The 18371-nt window shown below is 38.6% G+C and overlaps 1 protein-coding gene across 1 annotated transcript in view; it reads left to right on the forward strand.

Moving 5' to 3' along the window:
- prmt3 (protein arginine methyltransferase 3) overlaps nucleotides 1-18371 on the forward strand; it is a 66316-nt gene that overhangs the window by 11707 nt on the left and 36238 nt on the right. The window contains exons 10-11 of the mRNA XM_055012561.1: nucleotides 3675-3774; nucleotides 17946-18024. Of these exons, the coding sequence (XP_054868536.1) occupies nucleotides 3675-3774; nucleotides 17946-18024 (179 nt within the window). The remainder of the gene's footprint in view (nucleotides 1-3674; nucleotides 3775-17945; nucleotides 18025-18371) is intronic.

Genomic DNA, 18371 nt, shown 5'->3' on the forward strand with positions numbered 1-18371 from the left:
TTCACACATGTAGCGGCACACAGATCCAGAAAGACACACACAGACTCCACCCTTGGGTCCTTTTTACAGCCACCGTTGCCTTGGGTTGTGATTTTAAAAGCTCTAATTTCTGCACGTGAAGCTGGGTTGTCCATCATTTCGCCTTGATGTTAATAACAGGGTTGTAATTAAAGTGGCTCCTGTTGGTTGGGCAGAAGCATCCATCTCCCGTCTCCACGCCGTTGCCAAAGTTTAAATGAAAAGCTCGCTGTGACTTCCTTCTTTCCTTCACAGTCACTTCCTTAATGGATAATGTCTAAATACTTCTTTTAAAAAAACGGCTGGAATTGATGGATTATCTAATAGAACGCTCTGCTATGTGGCAACAAAGCGGAAAAATACTCGATATTTTTTGTAAAGCAGGGAAATTCAGATTTTTATGGTGTTATCAACTAAAGACAGACTTTATCACAGTTTTGCCAGTCAGCTACAGAATATGAATCAGTGTAGTTCAGGACATTTTGCCAAAGTTTGTATCATTTATTATCCCATCAATGTGATTAAAAGGCAGCTTTCTAAATGCCAATTTAAAATGTTCTTTATTTAGTTGTTTTGCGGGTTTGAAATGCATGTTATCTCTTCAAAAAAATTGAAAAAGTAACACTAAAACACTAATAACAGTACGATTTGGTCCCTGAACTATTCAGGTATGATGTGCGTTTCCATTGAGGAAAATTAACCAAATTTAAGCTTAAAATCATGTTATTTTATACATCTCATTCAAAAATTCACCAAAAGTAAACCGTTATGGCAACTAGATTTTGTAAAAAACAAAAAAACCCTGTGCTTCTCAGTGCAATCGGGAATAGTTTACTGTTTCCTCGAGCTGATGTGCAGATAAGAGTAAAAAACAAATAGTTTGTAGAGCTAGTAAATGAAGTAGGTAGTAAAATATCTATACTATTAGTATGTCGAGTCACTATTTTTGTCACAGTATCGGCAACAGCTGTAGGCTCTTGGGAAAATGCAGTACATCTTGTCTGTCATATGATTTATGGCATTATTCCATTGTTATGTGTCATGAAAGGCATTTTTGATTTCTCTCTGCTTCTAGTCACAGTTGTGCTGTTTCTATAGATGTGCAGAAATTTATATTACAGTGAAAAATACTTAAGGACTAGTTTTCTTATTTAGCAAAGTGAATGTTTACATTTTGGAAGCATTGCATTATATATATATGCTTCTGCCAGTGGCCCTTCACAATCAGAGTAGACATATTATTACAAAAGTCAAAGTAAAAGTGAACTTTTGGCTAAGTTTCTGTGCAGAGACACTGAAATGCCAGTTCTGTGAGTCCTTCAGTTCAGTTTAGTTTGTTGTCATTCAAGCATGAGGGGATGAAATTTGGCAGCCAGGTCCAGCAGGCTACAGAATGCAGATATACAGATATATAACATTTTTCTGTAAATATCTAAGATAAAACCCGTGATAAATAAATAAATAGCCTAAAAACCTATTATAAAAATATATATATATGTGCATATATCAGCATCTACAATTAGCCAAAACTAGTTGGAAAATATCCTCAACAATCCAAGTCATGCATCATTAAGTCTTTGATGCACAACATGGGTCAGGAGATACTCATTTTCCATTGAATATGGGTCACTTTTGACCCATGTTGCGTATCAAAGTGTTAATATAAACATATATTGACAGTGATATTGATAGTGAAAAAATTGGGCAGATTGAAACAAAATTTTTATGACGATTAGCATTTTCCAGCAACAAAACAAAATGTTTGCAAACACTGGCTTCTGATGGTGAAACCTACAACCTCTCCCCCCCCTCCCTCTCCCTCTCTCACACCTACAAAGCTGCACTGATACCCACTCTCTCCCCAGAGTCGTGACATTGTCCTCTAAATTACCCCAATAATGAGAATACAGTGTTTCCCTCTTGTGAAAGGTGGGGGAGGTGGCGGGGCGAGGGTGAGGGCTGTGTGCAGGGGGGTGGGAGTGGGGGTGTTGGATTCTGGGAGGAGGTGATAGCGGCAGTGGAAGAGCAGCTGAGAGGGGGGAGACAGTTCAAGATAAGGATCGCTGCTACAGAAATGCACTCTGGGCCGCTGTGAGTAATTGTTCTGTCCTCTGTAACATTAGCTGTCATGATAATGGAATATTCACAGAGATTGATTCCCAAACTGGCCGCTCTGAAAGGGAGGATCATTTAAACAGCAGCACTGATCTTACAGTCCCTACCTGAGCCTGACACACTGCAGATCCACACTTACAGTTTCCTCCTTTTCACCTCCCTGCATGGCACTGGAACGACGGGAAATACAGGATATGTTGGAAATTGGGAGAAATTACGGGATTTTCTTGATACATGTCTACATATATACTGGACATCATCCGTTTTGTAAAGTTTTGTTTATTCATTATTGCTCTAGTTTACTTGACCTTAACTTTTACACCTGCAGTTTGGTTCATTTGTTCCCGAAAAAAAAACAACAGATTGCATTTTGGTTCAAGTCTAGTTTGTGTTTTTATAAACAAACAAATCATGCAGACTCACTGGTAACTCTCTGATTGGATATTTTTAGTGATGTCATCCTGCATCATCAGCACCAACATCAGGACTCAGGAGCAAAAATCAAATGCAACCGACAGACTGCAGATCAGGCTTCACTTTAATGCTTGATATATGAGCATATTTTTTAAAAAAAAGAAGTAAAAAAATTGCAGATTATTGGTAACATTAGTATTTTTAAGGTGCAGTTTGATCACATATTATGAATAATGACAAGCAGGTAGAGACAGAATAAAAAAGAGATGCCCACAGTTTTATCTTTTAAATATTTTATTGATCAAATCTCAGCAGTCACTATGTTTGCCGTTGATTTACGTAAATATATACATATATCAGCTCCATGAATGGGTTATAAGATGGATTTCTGAACATTTAACAAATAGCAGATGGATTATTTGTTAGTTTAGCTTTCTAATATGTCCAAAAATCATACATCTGCTATTAAAAAAGTCTGTGAGTTGGTCAGTTTACTTTCAGACCACAAAGAAACCAAACCAGGTTCCAGCTGGAAGTGTACAGAGACCATCTTTTGTAAAACCATTTCTTTTGGATCAGGTTTGATTCCTACCATGCTTCACCTGACAGCTTTGGGCAAATAGACCTGAGTTGATTTTAACTGAACAGGAGCAAAGATGATGAGGCTTAAAGCTACACTCATCACTATTTTTATATGAACATGAGATAAAATTATAATGTGCACTGTGAGAAGGATTGCTCCTTTAGTGAACCCAAAGAGAATTAATATCAGGCTCCCAATTAAACTATAAAAACTATCTATTTTTAGTGTATTTTTTGAGGTTTTGCAGCTCATAACTTTGCTTTTTGCTTTACTGTCAGTTTGTAGAAACCTGAAAGAGTTAAATGACTGCTCTTTGTCTGTTGTTTGTGCACATAAACAGCTTGGCCAAATGAACAACAAAATTTGATTGTCAAAATTGCCATTTGTAGGTTTTTAGTCCATATTTTTTGAGCAGAGACAGTTCACAACAGCAAAGCTACGATGCTCACTCTTGAGCCATTGATTTGTTGAATGTGAGGGGAAGTAAAATTAATATTAAATAGATGTTTGTCTCAGTCCTCTGACCCCTGTGTGTTTCCTGCAGGTCCAACCAGCTGGAGGACAAAATCACTCTGATCAAAGGCCGCATAGAAGACATCAAACTGCCTGTGGAGAAGGTGGACATCATCATCTCAGAGTGGATGGTCAGTACATATTTACACACACACATACATACATACATACATACATACATGTGTGTATATATATATATATATATATATATATATATATATATATATATATATACACACACACATATATATGCTGTAGCAGCTCGACAACTACTAAATTTTAACCGTATAAGCTCCGAAACCCGCTCTCAAGTTGGAAAGCTTTGTTAAGAATCTCTAAAAGGATTTAATTTATATACCAGAAAATGTAAAAACAGAAAGAATTGTCACATTTTTTTAACTTTCTGACAGTCCTTTAGCTACTCATCTTTGAAGTACAGTTCCATTGAAAAAAATAATCCAATCTGAGCCTGAAATAGGGAAATTTCATCAAAATCACTTTATTCTACATATCTCATTTTAAAAATTGCCAAAAATTAACAATTTGCTTTAGTAAAATTCTGTAAAAAAACCAAAAATTCTGCACTCTTTGGTGCGACCGTGGAGCCATGATTGACATAACTGTGACCAATAATTAGATGACAAAAATTCAGGGGCATCTTGGCTGAACTGCAGGCTGTAGAAGACAAGTATGTAAACAAATTTAAAACTGTAAGTAGGAAAATATCTCTAGTATTTCTGTAGTCATATTCTGTATAGTATCTAGTAGCTACTGTTTTTTTTTTCTATAGCATTGGTAACACTAGCGACACTTAGGGAAAATATTGTTCATGCTGATTCCAGGCTTTTTAATTTTGTACCATAAATAGCCAAAATAGAATCAACTTTGCGTTTTTAATTTTTTATCATTTGTTGTAGAAGACATTATGACTTCTCTTTACCTCCAGTCATGATTGCGTTGTTTCCATAAAGGTGCAGGACTTAACATAGTAGTAAAAAATGAGCTCACAGTGTGGAAAAGTGTGCTCGGGCCAAAAAATGTGTAGAAGTAGTTCAGACAGTTAAATAATTTCTTCAAATTCAGTTTTATTGGGTCTTAACCGGTGCTCTTTGTCATTCAACTTACCACCACAAAACTCCATTCATATTCCTATAGTTGAGGTGTGGTTTAGCTCATTGATGAAGATGCTACACGCCAGATTATGTTTATCTTTCCTAGCCTCTAGAATGACATTATAATTTTACTATTGCTGGGGGTTACTAGTTTTCACTAGATTTTCAAATACATTTACAAATACATGTATGTTTTTGGCCAATAAACTTGCGTATGTGTGGTGTGATGATATCTTGCAGCTTAATTTCCCATCCAACAGTAGATGTTTTTGAATAAATGCTTATTAGAGATGCTCAGCTAAATTTCAGATTGGTCCTTTACCAGCCAATGCTAGTGCAGGATCCAAGGTACTGGCGGCAGTGACGCATGTTTTAAACATGGCTTAAACGGGGCTGAGCTCGGCCATGAAGCTCCTCTGAATACCTAACCAGGAAGAGCAGTCTTCCTTCCCCTTGATGGCCATTTATCAGGGAGATTCTCTGTGGCGATACAGGCGGGACGGCCAAAGTTGAACGCACCGCTGAAGTCATCCCTAATTCATGAGCATCCCGTATCTGTCCCCCCTCCGCCTCCCCCATCCATCGTGAAACCCCAGGGTCACGAGCAGGGGTCGCCAGCCAGAGCCTTCCCATCCTCTAGCCGGGGAAATTGAAATTCGGCGGCTGACGTGCCGGTGGAACGGTGAAGGATAGGGGGCGTAATCTCTGATGACACTGGCTCACAGAGTGCTAATAAATCTAAGAATTCTCCAGTCACTTCTCATCAGGGCAGCAGTGGCAGACATTTCTCAGAGTAGCTGGGACTTCAAAGCTGCCCTCCAATCTGCCCGTATAAAAAAAGAAAGAAAAGATGACAGTCGTAGTTGACAGGAGTAGCCTTTCTGGTCAGTGTAAATGGCTTCAGAATGCATTCAGCTTTAATGGTCCTGTCTTACATCCAGGTTGTGTCTTATTATCTGAGAAATCCTGCAGATGTCGTTGCTCTAGTGTGTAATTTTTACTTCCAATTTTTTGCTTCAGTTGCGTTTACATTCAGAAAATGTCATATAAGTCACTGTTGCAGTGTTTGAAGGCTTTTTTTTAATTACAATTTGACTTTCTTATTGAATTTTTCACACAATTGAATGTCTTCATTTTCCAAAAAAAGTCCTCTTGATAGTTTGTAAAATCTTAATTTCCTCCAAATGCATGTGGAATTTGAAAAAAATATATATTATCATTCATTTTCTCTCAAAAATAACTTGACTGTAAGAAAGAAGTTAGATGAATAGACAGGCTGCACACCTCAGCAAGACAACTGTCTTTGTAGTATGAAATTAGATGGCATTTGTTCACTTTCTGACAGGAAAAAAAGCCAATTGTTTAGACATTTTCATTAAAATTGTGTGATTCTGTTTCATTGCTCTATAAACAGGTCCTCCAGTTGCTCTTCTGTTGTATTTCTGTCAAAATAACTGATATATTTAGGGTTTTCTGTCCTGAAATTTATCATTAAACCACATTTTCCATTAAAACAATAACAACAAATGTTGCAGAATCTACAAGAATTTAAGATTTTTAAGAAAGTCACCTTGATTATTTTTGTCTTAGTCATTTTGTGCAGCTCTTCTACACATTATATCCAAAATTCCTTCATGAACAGTAAGTCGGGCAAATTGTGGAAACACAAACCACATCAAAATGGTAAATCCTTGTAGTTTTGATCGTGGTTTAACACCTTGATCTCACGTGGTTTTAACGCACGCCTTTGTGTCGTCTGACCCTGCTTAAATGCACACAGACTAATGAACTAAACAGGCTGGGAATTTGCAAAGACTCACAACAGAAAATGGTCAAACTGGGTCAAAGCAATGGCAGGGATGCACGAGGGAATTCTGTAACTAAGAATAGATTAGCAACTAGCGTTTCTGTGGAACAGAGAAGCTGCATCCTTCATGTGATTTGTGGGAATAAAGGATTGAATAAATAATAAAGGTAAAAAAGATGAAGGAGAAAGATAACTGAATTGAAGGACCAGGAGTAAAAATGGAGCACCTTTCACACAGCTACACTCCAGCAGGTTCGTTTAGAAAGTCTTGTCTGTTGTCACCCAACAGTGTAATTAATCTAAAAAAAACAAAAGGAAGACAAGCCCAACATTCATCTATCATCGTGTTCACCGGCCTGGAAAGTAGTCTATATTGAGTGGAAGGCATTCAATGAAAAATCTGTAGGATGTTGAAAACGTATTAATTTCAGAGGGAGTGTAAATGAATGCACCAGTAGTAGCTAGAAACTCCAAAGAGTAAGTAATAGTGATATTATCGTATTTTATTATGAAAAAATTTACTAAAGCAATTGAATTTATATGTTTTCTGACGCTGTCTTCAGATTGTGGATGTTAATGTGATTTGGCTGCAGTTTTTAAAAACTCATATTTTTTTGTCTGTTAAAAGTTCATGTGCCTATTTCTTGTACTTATGAAATTACAAGGGCTCAAAAATGCAGCAAAAATGACTCCAAGATATGTGAAATTTCAACCGTGTAAGGGCCTGTAACTTAGAAAATATTCATAGTATAAAGGTAAAACTTTGCACGGCTTCATTAAATATATGCAAGTCGTTGTACATAAAAAAAATCAACTGATTCTGAATGGATCACTGATTGGTTTTCAAGAGAGGACTGAGCCTTTTATTTCATGAAGCTCTCACCAGTGACTAAAACCAAACTTTAGTCTTGTCCGGTCATTTTGCTTAATCATTCTCTTTTTGTCATCTGAACTTCCTCTTTGTCCTGTTGAGAATCTTCATCTTCATTTTCTGTCTCCCTGTCAAATGGCAACCAGTGTGAAGTTGATTTCCACATTCACCCAGGTTACATAGTGCAAGATCAGGCATGTTCGGGGCGGGAAAGTGGGAATGAAAGAGGATTTTGAAGCTTATTTTAAGTTAAAATAGTCAAATAATGGTGCTTTTAACCCTCATCAGTACACCGGGGGTCCATGCGGACTGCAGGGGTATATAATTTGTCATATTTTTTTATTTACAAGTTCAATTTTTCAGTCTCTTTAGGTAGTTGTCACCCACGTAATTGCCTTCACATACACCAAAGCTTATTTGATTGCGACCAGGTTTGTGGTGTATATATAAAAAAAATCATTTGGGGTCCATGCGGACCCCAGCCAAACCCCAGCCAGACTGTGCATCTTTTATTTATGTATGTTTTTGTTATGCTGTTCTTGTAATGACTGCTTCAGTTGCATTATGTTTCATTTCAATTCAGTTCTTACACTAATATTGTAAGCAATACATGTCATTAATCATCAATAGTAATTTCATTGTTTCTTTCATATTTGAATCTATAGACGACACGTGTTTTAGGAAAATACGTATGGAGAGGACATGGACAGGTACAGAAATGTGAAACAGATGAAATACTACTGGGGTTCAGTTGGACTGATGAAGTAGGTTTTTCCACGTGTACTGATGAGGGTTAAAAGAGTGGTACTTCAATTATACCATCAAATTGTAGCTTTACACTAATAATCTTGTATGTTATATCATTAGGTATGAAGTTAATTAAATGACATTTGAGGCCAAAGAGACACAAGGGATCATATTGCCGAAGTCCAGCTATCAGACCTGTTGGGCCAAGCAGACGGACAGTGGCTACAGGGCTAATAATAGGCAGAGATGGGTGATGAATGTGGTGCATCTGTGGCGGTGGTGGTGGAGAAGGGGGCAAATGAGTGTCTGTCTACTGTGGCAGCGTTTGAGAGACTGCCTTCAGCAGCACTGCTGTCATTTCATAACTCACAACATTGATCGGTCCTCTTTCTCAGCACGCCAAAACACAAACAGTCCGGAGCAGATAAGAGACTGGAGAGCTGATGGGGAGGAGGAGAGTCGAGTTACCCAGAGGCTAAGTAAAGATTGTCACTCCGAGATCAATCACTGATGATGGGCCCACTAGCTTGGTAGTGTCTAATGGGACGGACATACAAATACACACTTTAGAGCAGACTGTCAGAGCAGAGTTAGCTTAAAAGAAAGTTTTTTTTTCACAATAATAGTGCCTTACTAATTACTAAAGTACTAAAATGAGAAAATTACATACTAATGACAAACAAGACAATGGCTTTGTTCTTTGATCTGCATTAATGGGAAAAATCTACCTTGAATGCGACATAGATGCAATTAGCAAACAGTTTAATTCTGTAGCTCATTAAAATTTAGTTTAATTGTAATAGTGTAAACATAAAATATCTTAGCAGTGCGTTCTATGAAAGTCTTAATTAGCTTCATTGCAAGTTGACTTGTGTTGTCTCTGGTAAATATATTTTCGAGCTTCCACTTCTCAAAGACAGCTGCAATTTTTTTTTACCTATTTATTCATTTAAACTGGAACATTCCACTTTCCTGTGGATTTCCTGTGGTTGCATTATGAGCCTCAATTAACTAATTTATGTTACACTCCATGTCCTATGTTGATGCTTGCCCCTCAGACTATCACAAGTTCAGCAATCATATAGGGAGGAATCATGTGTAAAGAAATGCAGTTTCTGTACCCATAAAAGCAGGAAGAAATGGGGAGAAGCCCCTGTGCTGACGTGCTTTGAGAGGAGGTTGATTGCTGGTCATTCAGTTTTCATATTTTTTGTCACCGAAGACAGTTTTCCACACAAAGTTGCTTCGATTTGATACGTATTTGAGTTTGGGCCAATGTACCCACATTTATCATTAACATTTTCTAGACCCCACCAATGAAAACCAAGTTTTTAACCATGTTATCTTTGCCTTATGGTGTTTTTTTGTGCTAAAAAACATATCATGAGTAAAATAACCAGTCCACACATGGCTAAGCATTTCTGCGTTGAAACTGCAAGTCTGAAAGTCTCAAAAACACAGCTTCAGATTTCCAGGGTTATATACGTAACAAACTACCAACTTGCAGGGTGGAGCTTTTTCTATCATTTCTCTTCGGGATTGTTGTTGTATCTACTCTCAGATGTACGTTGCTTTGAATAAAAGCATCTGCTCAATGAAACAGTAAAGTTGTAAAATTGTTGAATCGGTTTCCACTTCCAATATCAAACTATCTTGTAGTCTGGTCCTCATCAATCCCGTATAATTAACAGTTTATGGTCTGACAGAATTAGGTCCTGAGATGTCTTGCAGACCGTGTTGGAAATCAAAACTGTTTCTATTTCACGACCAAACTCAAAGGCCTAGTGAGAAGCCAGCTGTTTTTTAAAGGCTGAGATACAATATCATTTAAAATTCCTAATAAAGACACATATTTTCCAACAGTTTATCTAGTAAGACATTCATAGTGTTGTACTTAGATGCTATCATCTGCTTCAGTGTACATCGGCTCCAACAGTAACTGGTATTGGTTTTGGTCATGGTAAAACGGTGTCAGTCCATCTTTAGTGTCAAGGAAAAATGGCTCTCTTTCCCCTTATTGAGGTTTTTCCTTGCAGCTGTTAGCTGAACACATCCCAGAATGTCATGCAGGTTGCATCTGCCAACTACAGTCACATTAAATCAAGCTGCAGATCCTATAGGTCACCTCAAATCATTCTATAGGTTGACCCTTGTTCCTATTCTGCTTATCCCAAACTGAAGCTGTAAACATGTTAGGCTCTCTCTCTAGTTGATATGGCCCTGAGAAAGGCAGATGCTGCGACGGCACATGCTCTAGTAAGACGTGACTTGGTTATGGTTAGATATTGTCTAGTTGACGTTAGAGTAGACAAGTTGTCTCCATATTGGGCTGTAATCTAAATATGGCTTTCCTCCCAACTCAATATATACCCAAGATTGAAGAGAATCCTCAGAATTGATGCTGCCAGTGGTCACATCACTGTGTTGCTCGTTATGTCATTTCTCCTGATATCAGTAAACCTTATTCTCAGCATAAGCCGTCTGAATCTCCAGAGTGTCTCTGAGTCTGCCTCCTCGTTCATCTCCTGACATCGCAGAATTCTCTAACAATTAGTCTGAAGTATTTAATTAAAGTGTGAAATTACCTTTACAGCTGCACGGAACACAAACAGACAACACAGAAAAGTATGAAAAAAAACTAAGTGTTGACATTTCCTTTAAACATATATGTAGTGTTTTACTGTGGAAGCTGAATCCAGATGATATGTTCTGTTTTTGATAACTGTTTGCATACAGAGGTGAAGGCCATTGTCCCTGAACAGTGAGCTTATTTTAGTGTGTTAACTCACCTTGGAGATACTCTCTCAGAATGTCAAACTGGTCCTGAGCATCAGCGAGTGTTCAGCCTGTTTCATTAAAATATGAAAAGAACCCTGAACATGGAAAGTGTGAGACCCAGTTAAACTTCTCTGCCGATTTTTTTTTACCTTGAGGTGAACGTAGTTTGACTACAAAACAGTATCGCTGGCCCATATACACACACCAAACACACAGCGTCCCAATCGTTGTGTGTGGTAGAGGTGTGGAGTCAAATTAATGGCAGCCCTTCCTCTTTAGCCTCATTATCAGTGCTGGGAGCCTCACCTGCCCAGGAAAAGGGTGGTAGTCATCAGTCATCCTGTCCTTCAGTCTGACTGACTGTCAGTCACCAGCGCAAACACACACACTCACGCACATGTATGCACATACACAACAAAAACACAAACACACATTTATGCACACACAGGCAGAGACTTGGATGCAGCAAAATAGATGCACAGACACAGAGAGGCAGTGCCACAGGTGTGTCCATGCTCTAATGAGGATTTATTGGCTGCACTTACTTCTCCAAGACCTTCAGATACTTCAGGAAGTGGTTTTCGTCCAGTTGCCTGTACCACAAAACTTCTGACGCATGTAACCCATCCAGTCCTTGTTACTCGGCAGTTTTTGTCATGCTGTGGTGAGTTCTAGTCCAGGTAATTATATATGTACAATATAAGGATTAAAGCTTCCAATTTTTACTAAAAATTATATTCATTATTTTAAACAGGCAGATGAGATTGAAACAAGATATACACCAATATTTTGTGTCCGAACACCTAAAAGTTTTTGCCCCCCCCCGCAAAAATATACTGATTTCTTTGTGGTAAATTATGTCCTCATGCTGTGATCCCAGCTTTGACTGTATTCCGGTTAAATAAAACACGGCTGACATGCTCTAACATTACAAACTGCAAATGAGATGTTAATGCATAGTGAAAATCCATTTTTATTGTGTTTTGTAGTTGTTATACCACAAAAAGTGTTAGCCACGAGCAAATAGAGGCTAAATGTTCTGCTGTTGGCTGCAAGAGTGAACAGTGAAAAAGTGGAGATTCAGTGGATAACTTTTATTCTTTATTGAAATGTACCCACAGCAATAGCAAAATCTTTAATTTTAGCACGTTTTGCAGCTAATGTGGCTAATGTTACCATTAGTCTTTGATTGTACTGAGCTGATCTGCACCATTTAATTGCTGAAATTGCTTATAGCTGAAATGACATTTGACAAGTTCACCACATACATGGGTTTAAAACAGTGTCTCTGATGAGAATTCTGTGTTAAATTCCTGTCAATGGATCGCTCAGAGAGAAAGTTAGAAGCGATAGAAAGTCATGTGGTCAACTGACACAGAGACAGTCTTCTTCCTGAAGGAGGCGTGGCCAGCAGCAGATCCGGTAGATTTAATATCTCAGACATGGAAACAACCCATTTTGAACAAAGCTAAAACCAGGGTCATGGTGAAATGAACCATCTTTGAAGTATTTTGGCTGGAAAACTGAAAGACAGTTTGTGGGGTCATTTTGTTAATTTGCTGAAAAGAAGGGACACATTGTGGGACCTTTTAATGCACTGAGGCTTTGCTATGCACTTGGTATTGCTAAGTGCAAATTTGCCTGGTAAGTGTATAATCAGATGAGTTTATATATGATATTTTTTAAAAATACAGTTTCAGTATTAAGTGATTTTTAGTTAAAAATGCTTTATTCAAACATATTTTCTCTTACATATTATACTTTAATAGATCAAAGCCTGTTGCCTCCTCTTGGACACAGATTTGTAAACCATTTTTATTCATTTGTCAGCCATCCACTTCTCAGATCACATAGGGTTGTGTTTTTATGCATGCCTGCGTTACATATTATTACACTACTCCTGTTTGTACGTGACTCTATTTTTCTCTCTTTGCAGCTAGTGAGACATAAGCATGCGGACATATAGGCAATCATTTGCTATGAGCAGGTTGGTCTATAAGAGCTCACAGTGTAATTCAATACAATAATATATCCTGCATGTATCCAAATTGCAATGGTGCATTTCTCTCATGTGGCCCAACATGCAGAGGAAAAGAGCTGACTGCTGTCTGGTTTGCTACATACACTGCAACATGCAGAACATGAACACGACGAGCTGATGCATCCCTGAAACAGACATCCTCATAAACCCGAACCCATCATCCTGTATCACTCGGTTGACATTGTTTTGTTGAGAGAAATGGCCTCTTTGTTCCCTTAAAAAGATGAATTTAACAATGGCCCGTGAATGCTTGGACAAGTACACCGCCAAACACAAGTTTATTAGAATTTTTATAGTGTACGAGTGAAATCTGAGCTATAACTCTTTATTTTACAAAGGCAAAGGTCCACAAAAGCAAACATTCATTTGTTTTTATGCTGCTGCTGAATGGGAATTTGACCTTAAAACCAAGTGAGATTTCTTAGGTGCCTTTCTCAAAATCCAAATTCATGTTCTGGGAAGTGATGATGTCCTTGTATTAAAAGTCAGATTACCTGGTCATGACAGCTAATGTCATTGTATATATAATTGAAGCTCTCTTCCACCACCTACTAACAAATGTATTTATTTAGAATCTTGCACTACATAGTAAAACAAACGCAATCTTTCATGTGTTTAAATCATCTACAGCCTTATGTAAAATGTTTTACCTTCTGTGGAGCATCTCTGACCATCTTCTCAAAACCTTGTAATTGATTTCAGCTTCTAATAACCTTGTAGCTAATTTGCAAATTACTTTGTTGCACTATCTTTCCTCTCTGTCTCTCATTCGCATGTGTTTAAGCGGAAATTATGCTGATACTGGAACCTGTACAATGTACACTCACCATGCATTAACTCAGTAAAATCTATTATAGGGATGTGTGTGATATGTTTATGCTAATTTGGTACCATCTGACCATAGAGTAGTATAGAAGAGGCTTGTTGATGTAGAGGTTCTGCCTTCGGTGCTCGCTGAAGTATAGAACTATTCCCCCACAAACACGCCCATCCAGAAGCACACACACTCATGCATGCACACCATCTCCTTTATTTTGCCTTGGCCCTCCTGGGACTGGAAGTGATGATGATCTGCAGTAATTGAGGAAGACGTGTGTTGAATGCAGAAGCAGAAAGGTACTGGAGGGCGGAGGAAAGTGTAAACTGCTGATGCAGATTCTGTACCAAAATGCCTCTTGGTACCTATAATTGACAGCAAGTCAGACTCCCAGGGGTTGATAGACATGAAAATCTGTAGATTGTAGTGCAATCTTTTTTTTCTCTCCACTCTGCCTCTAGCAACTAAAGACAGGAAAGCATTGCAACGGTAATTATAAAAGTTTACTCTATAAAGAATACTAAGACTTAAGAGATATAAAAACTCAGGGAAACAGCTCAGATTCTTGTAAAAAGTAACACAGATATAAAAGTGCATTTTCCTTTTTTGTGGTATGTGTGTGCGTATGGGTGCATATGTCGATGTGTATGTGAGTGTTATCCCACTCAGGGGAATGTGTTTTATATGCTAATTTTGTTAATGTGTATAAGCTGCTCCAGCCCATTCTCATTAGGTTTTCATTAGTCCCCTTTTATGGAAATGCACAGTGACTATACTGCCGAGCATCGCACCATCCAGCCCGGCTGGCTGACGGTAAAGGGAGCTGTTTCCTCTGATCGTCTCTGTCACTGAGCCCTTTAGACAGATAGATCGATCCGTGAAAGTGTTATCAAAAAAAGTTTGCAAATCAACCCGGTGTTGAGATTTAATCTTGTTTTTCTTAACAGAGGTAAATAAAGATAAAGCAAAGTGGAAAGTGAAGCAGATAAAGTCTTCTCTCTTTGTGTAGTTTTCACCTGACAGTTTTCAACGTCTTGTGCATTTTCTGAGAGGATCACTGTACTCTGATTCACTGGTACCGCTCAAACATGATGTCAGGGACACCAGATACATCCAGATACAGTAGAAACAGTGTCCTAGTGCAGCGATATGGTGCTCATAGTGAATCTGCAATGCTTGAAATGTTCCCAGAAGATTGTCTTTCCACTAAGAAACATGGACAGCAAAACTACTCAATGTATTATCATTGCAAGTTGTCCACTACTGTGTCATTTCTACAGGAAATTGGTGTCATGATAGATCTTCTCTGGCTCTTTTCTTGTTCTCTGTCAACAAACAGACTGAGCTAATATAAAGGTGCGACAACAATCACAAAGTCCACTTTGACTTGACACTTTGACATTGTCCTGCCTCATTTTTTAAAAAATGTAGAATTATGGTGACATTTTAATTAAAACTTCTCTGTGTTCTCATGATTACAATATAAAACCCGACTAACCTCTATCTTGCTAAACTTCAAACATTATGAAACACTTCTCCTGTTGTACTGCATAGTAGGTGCGACTGAAATAACGTGCTCTGATCGGCTGCGACTGAATACCGCTACACAATGAAGCTCATGATTAGACCTCGGGGATGACACCTTCTTACTGATGTCTCAGGACTCCCTGCATCACTCAGCTCACCGGTGGCTTGTTATTGTTGATTTTTCATTTCGCAGTTTCAGTTTTCTTGTCAGAGATAATCAGACTCTGACGAACTTCATTAGCGATGCTTCAGTTCTGGTCCTCTGTGCATCCTGGGCACAGAAGTGGATCTGTGTTTCCATGTTTCTGATAATTAACAATGCAGATGCGTAAATTAGGGGGGTGTGGTCCAAGCCGATGGGAAAACAGTGAAGGCAGCAGTATGAGTGGGGGGACAGTAATCCTGTTGATGACAAAAGTAAGGTGTGACTCTGCTTTCAGGCATCTCTCTCTCTCTCTCTCTTATATCCTCTTTCCTTCAAGTGAAGCAGTGTCCCGTGAAATTGGGCTCTAAATTACGAGACTGGTGTACTCTGTGTGAGGGTTTTAAAAACGACCCGCTCTGCCGCTAAGGACATCGAGTGGACCACAACAGTCAGCAGCAGGCGACTCACAGGGCCTGACTTTGGTTTTCAGAGCGGTCCGGTGTTGATAAGCGCCCGGAATGTTTCCCTTTATCACCTTGCGGAGGATGAGACGGTTATATCGGTCTCATCGCTGTCATCATTATCAGCTCAGGCCCATGACAGAGATGGTGGACGATTTTGGAGTTGGAGTTATAAATCAGAGCCATTTCCCCTGTTTGTCTTGCTCTCCTCCCCCTACCCCCAATAGAAGATTGTCTTTATTTGAATAATAAGGCGCTTATCTCGGTGAGTTACTTTTCTGCCCGCCGCTACATTCCCTCAATATCTCTCTGTCTACCTCTTCCTCCCCTCTGCTTTGTCTTTAATCATACAGCCTCCCTTCATTCAGCTTTTATCTGCTGTCCTGGCCCTCACCTCTCCTTGTCCCCCTTTCCCTCCACTGAAGAGAAAGCAGAGATATTGGATTCTTAAATATAACTCAAGCCATCTTTTTTTCCCATCATACTGATGAGTTTGCGCTACAAATTTCATCAGCTGTGTCACTGCAGAGCTGTACGCATCTCGCTTGAATGGTCCAGCTCTCCAGTATAGTGCTAGTGAGCCATTTCCCACATATTAAACTTCTCTAAAGCTGAAATACGCCTCAATGGCTCTTGTGAAAGCACCATGTTGTCTTATTAATTTAATGTTTTCTCCAGCAAAGGCCAGTCTTTCTTGTAGTATAGTTCCACTTTCAACAAACTCATCAAGAAATGCCAGGATTTCCGACTGAGGAATGCAGTTCTTCATAGATTTACAGTGAACAAATTCATCTTTGTGATGGAAAATGAACCAAGTATTGGGTTTTGTTTGTAATATGCCTTTCCCTTGTGCCCTGGTGTTGAGCCTGTAACACAGATCTGAAAGCAATGCTGGCTATTTTCACTCCTGAAGCAGTCAGTCACTGTTGTCGCAGCTTCAAAAGGACTGATATGGGTCATCAGCTGCAGTAGAACGTGCATGTACCTCCTTGTCCCAGATGGAAATATGCCCTCCCATATGTTTGAACCCGCCTAAATGTTGCGCTCGCTGATAACATATTGAAGGGTCCAACGTTGCAGCTGATTGGCCGATCCTCTCCTCAGAAGGGTGGCAGGTAGAAAAAGCCATTTGTCAGCAGTATCTGCCACTCAGGCCGAAGCCAACAAGATGTGGACAAAACTCAATTTCAGCATTAATGGAATAATACCACGGTTAATGTGCTGTCTACTGGAGCAGAACATGAGGTCAGCTCAGGGTCAAACCTCTGGATGCTGCTGGGAAACCACGTGGGCTCATCACAGAGTCAAGGCTAATTCAGGTTTCAACTGTGGTGATGTTGAATTAAAAATAATGGGATTGTCCAACAGTTCTGTAGCCTTTTTTTTTTTTTTTTTTTTTTGTGGCATGCAGTTTTCATGTGACTTGAACTGTTAAAGATACAAGATGAATCTGATTTAGGGCTGGGTGTTGATAATTTTAGTGACTTATTCTTAAGAAGAACCTGCAGAGAAAAAGGTTTAATTTGAATTCAGCCACTTTAGCCTGTTTATCAAAGTTCACAGGTAGGCTACTATTGTTAACTGGGTTGGTCCATGCAGTTAAACATTGCATTTTTATGATGTGCTTTCACGGTAATTTGCATTTAAGTGAATTTAGTGAACATTCTATTGAACAATTTTCTTTTTCCTACTCTTTATTTTATATTTTTTATTTCTATTTTATTGGTATCCTTTTCTATCTTATACACAAAGTGGGACTCTAAGAAACATTTATACACACAATACACAATTTCTGTGTATGTCATGTACATTTAGAACATACAGAGTCAAATTTTCCCATGAATTAAATTTATTTTGACTTTGCGTAGTGTGTATTATTGGAACATATCACTTTTGCTTTACTGCCCAGGCCTAGTTTGAATGCTGACCTGAATTTGTCCTTGTTAACTATGTCAATAATATCTTGGGATTGTAATGTGTATTTCTTTCCCTCCAGGGTTACTTCTTGCTCTTTGAATCCATGTTGGACTCTGTCCTGTATGCCAGAGACCTCTACTTGGCAGACGGTGGCTCAGGTAGGTCACATAATCTCTGTCCTGTTAACTCCTCAGTTCAAAATTGAAGTAGCACAAAAGGTAGTCACTTCAAAAGCAGTATATTTTGTCAGCTAAAGGGACCTCTAGACTGATATGTCTTTAGTGCATTTTTCAAAAATGTCTTTTTGAAATATTTTTAATTTTTTGAGTGTCAACACTAAAAATGAGCATGCATCAGTTGCCACATTGCTTGGCTAACGTACGATGCTAATAATATTTGTATTCAGCACAAGTGCATATGATTGCGTTAGAGGCTCAAAAACATAATATTTTCTTACTGTAAATGCCATTTTGCATGCGACTAAAAAGCAATGTCATGCAGTGGG

Source organism: Amphiprion ocellaris, chromosome 1 (genome assembly GCF_022539595.1).
Source record: "Amphiprion ocellaris isolate individual 3 ecotype Okinawa chromosome 1, ASM2253959v1, whole genome shotgun sequence".
Lineage (NCBI taxonomy): Eukaryota > Metazoa > Chordata > Actinopteri > Pomacentridae > Amphiprion > Amphiprion ocellaris.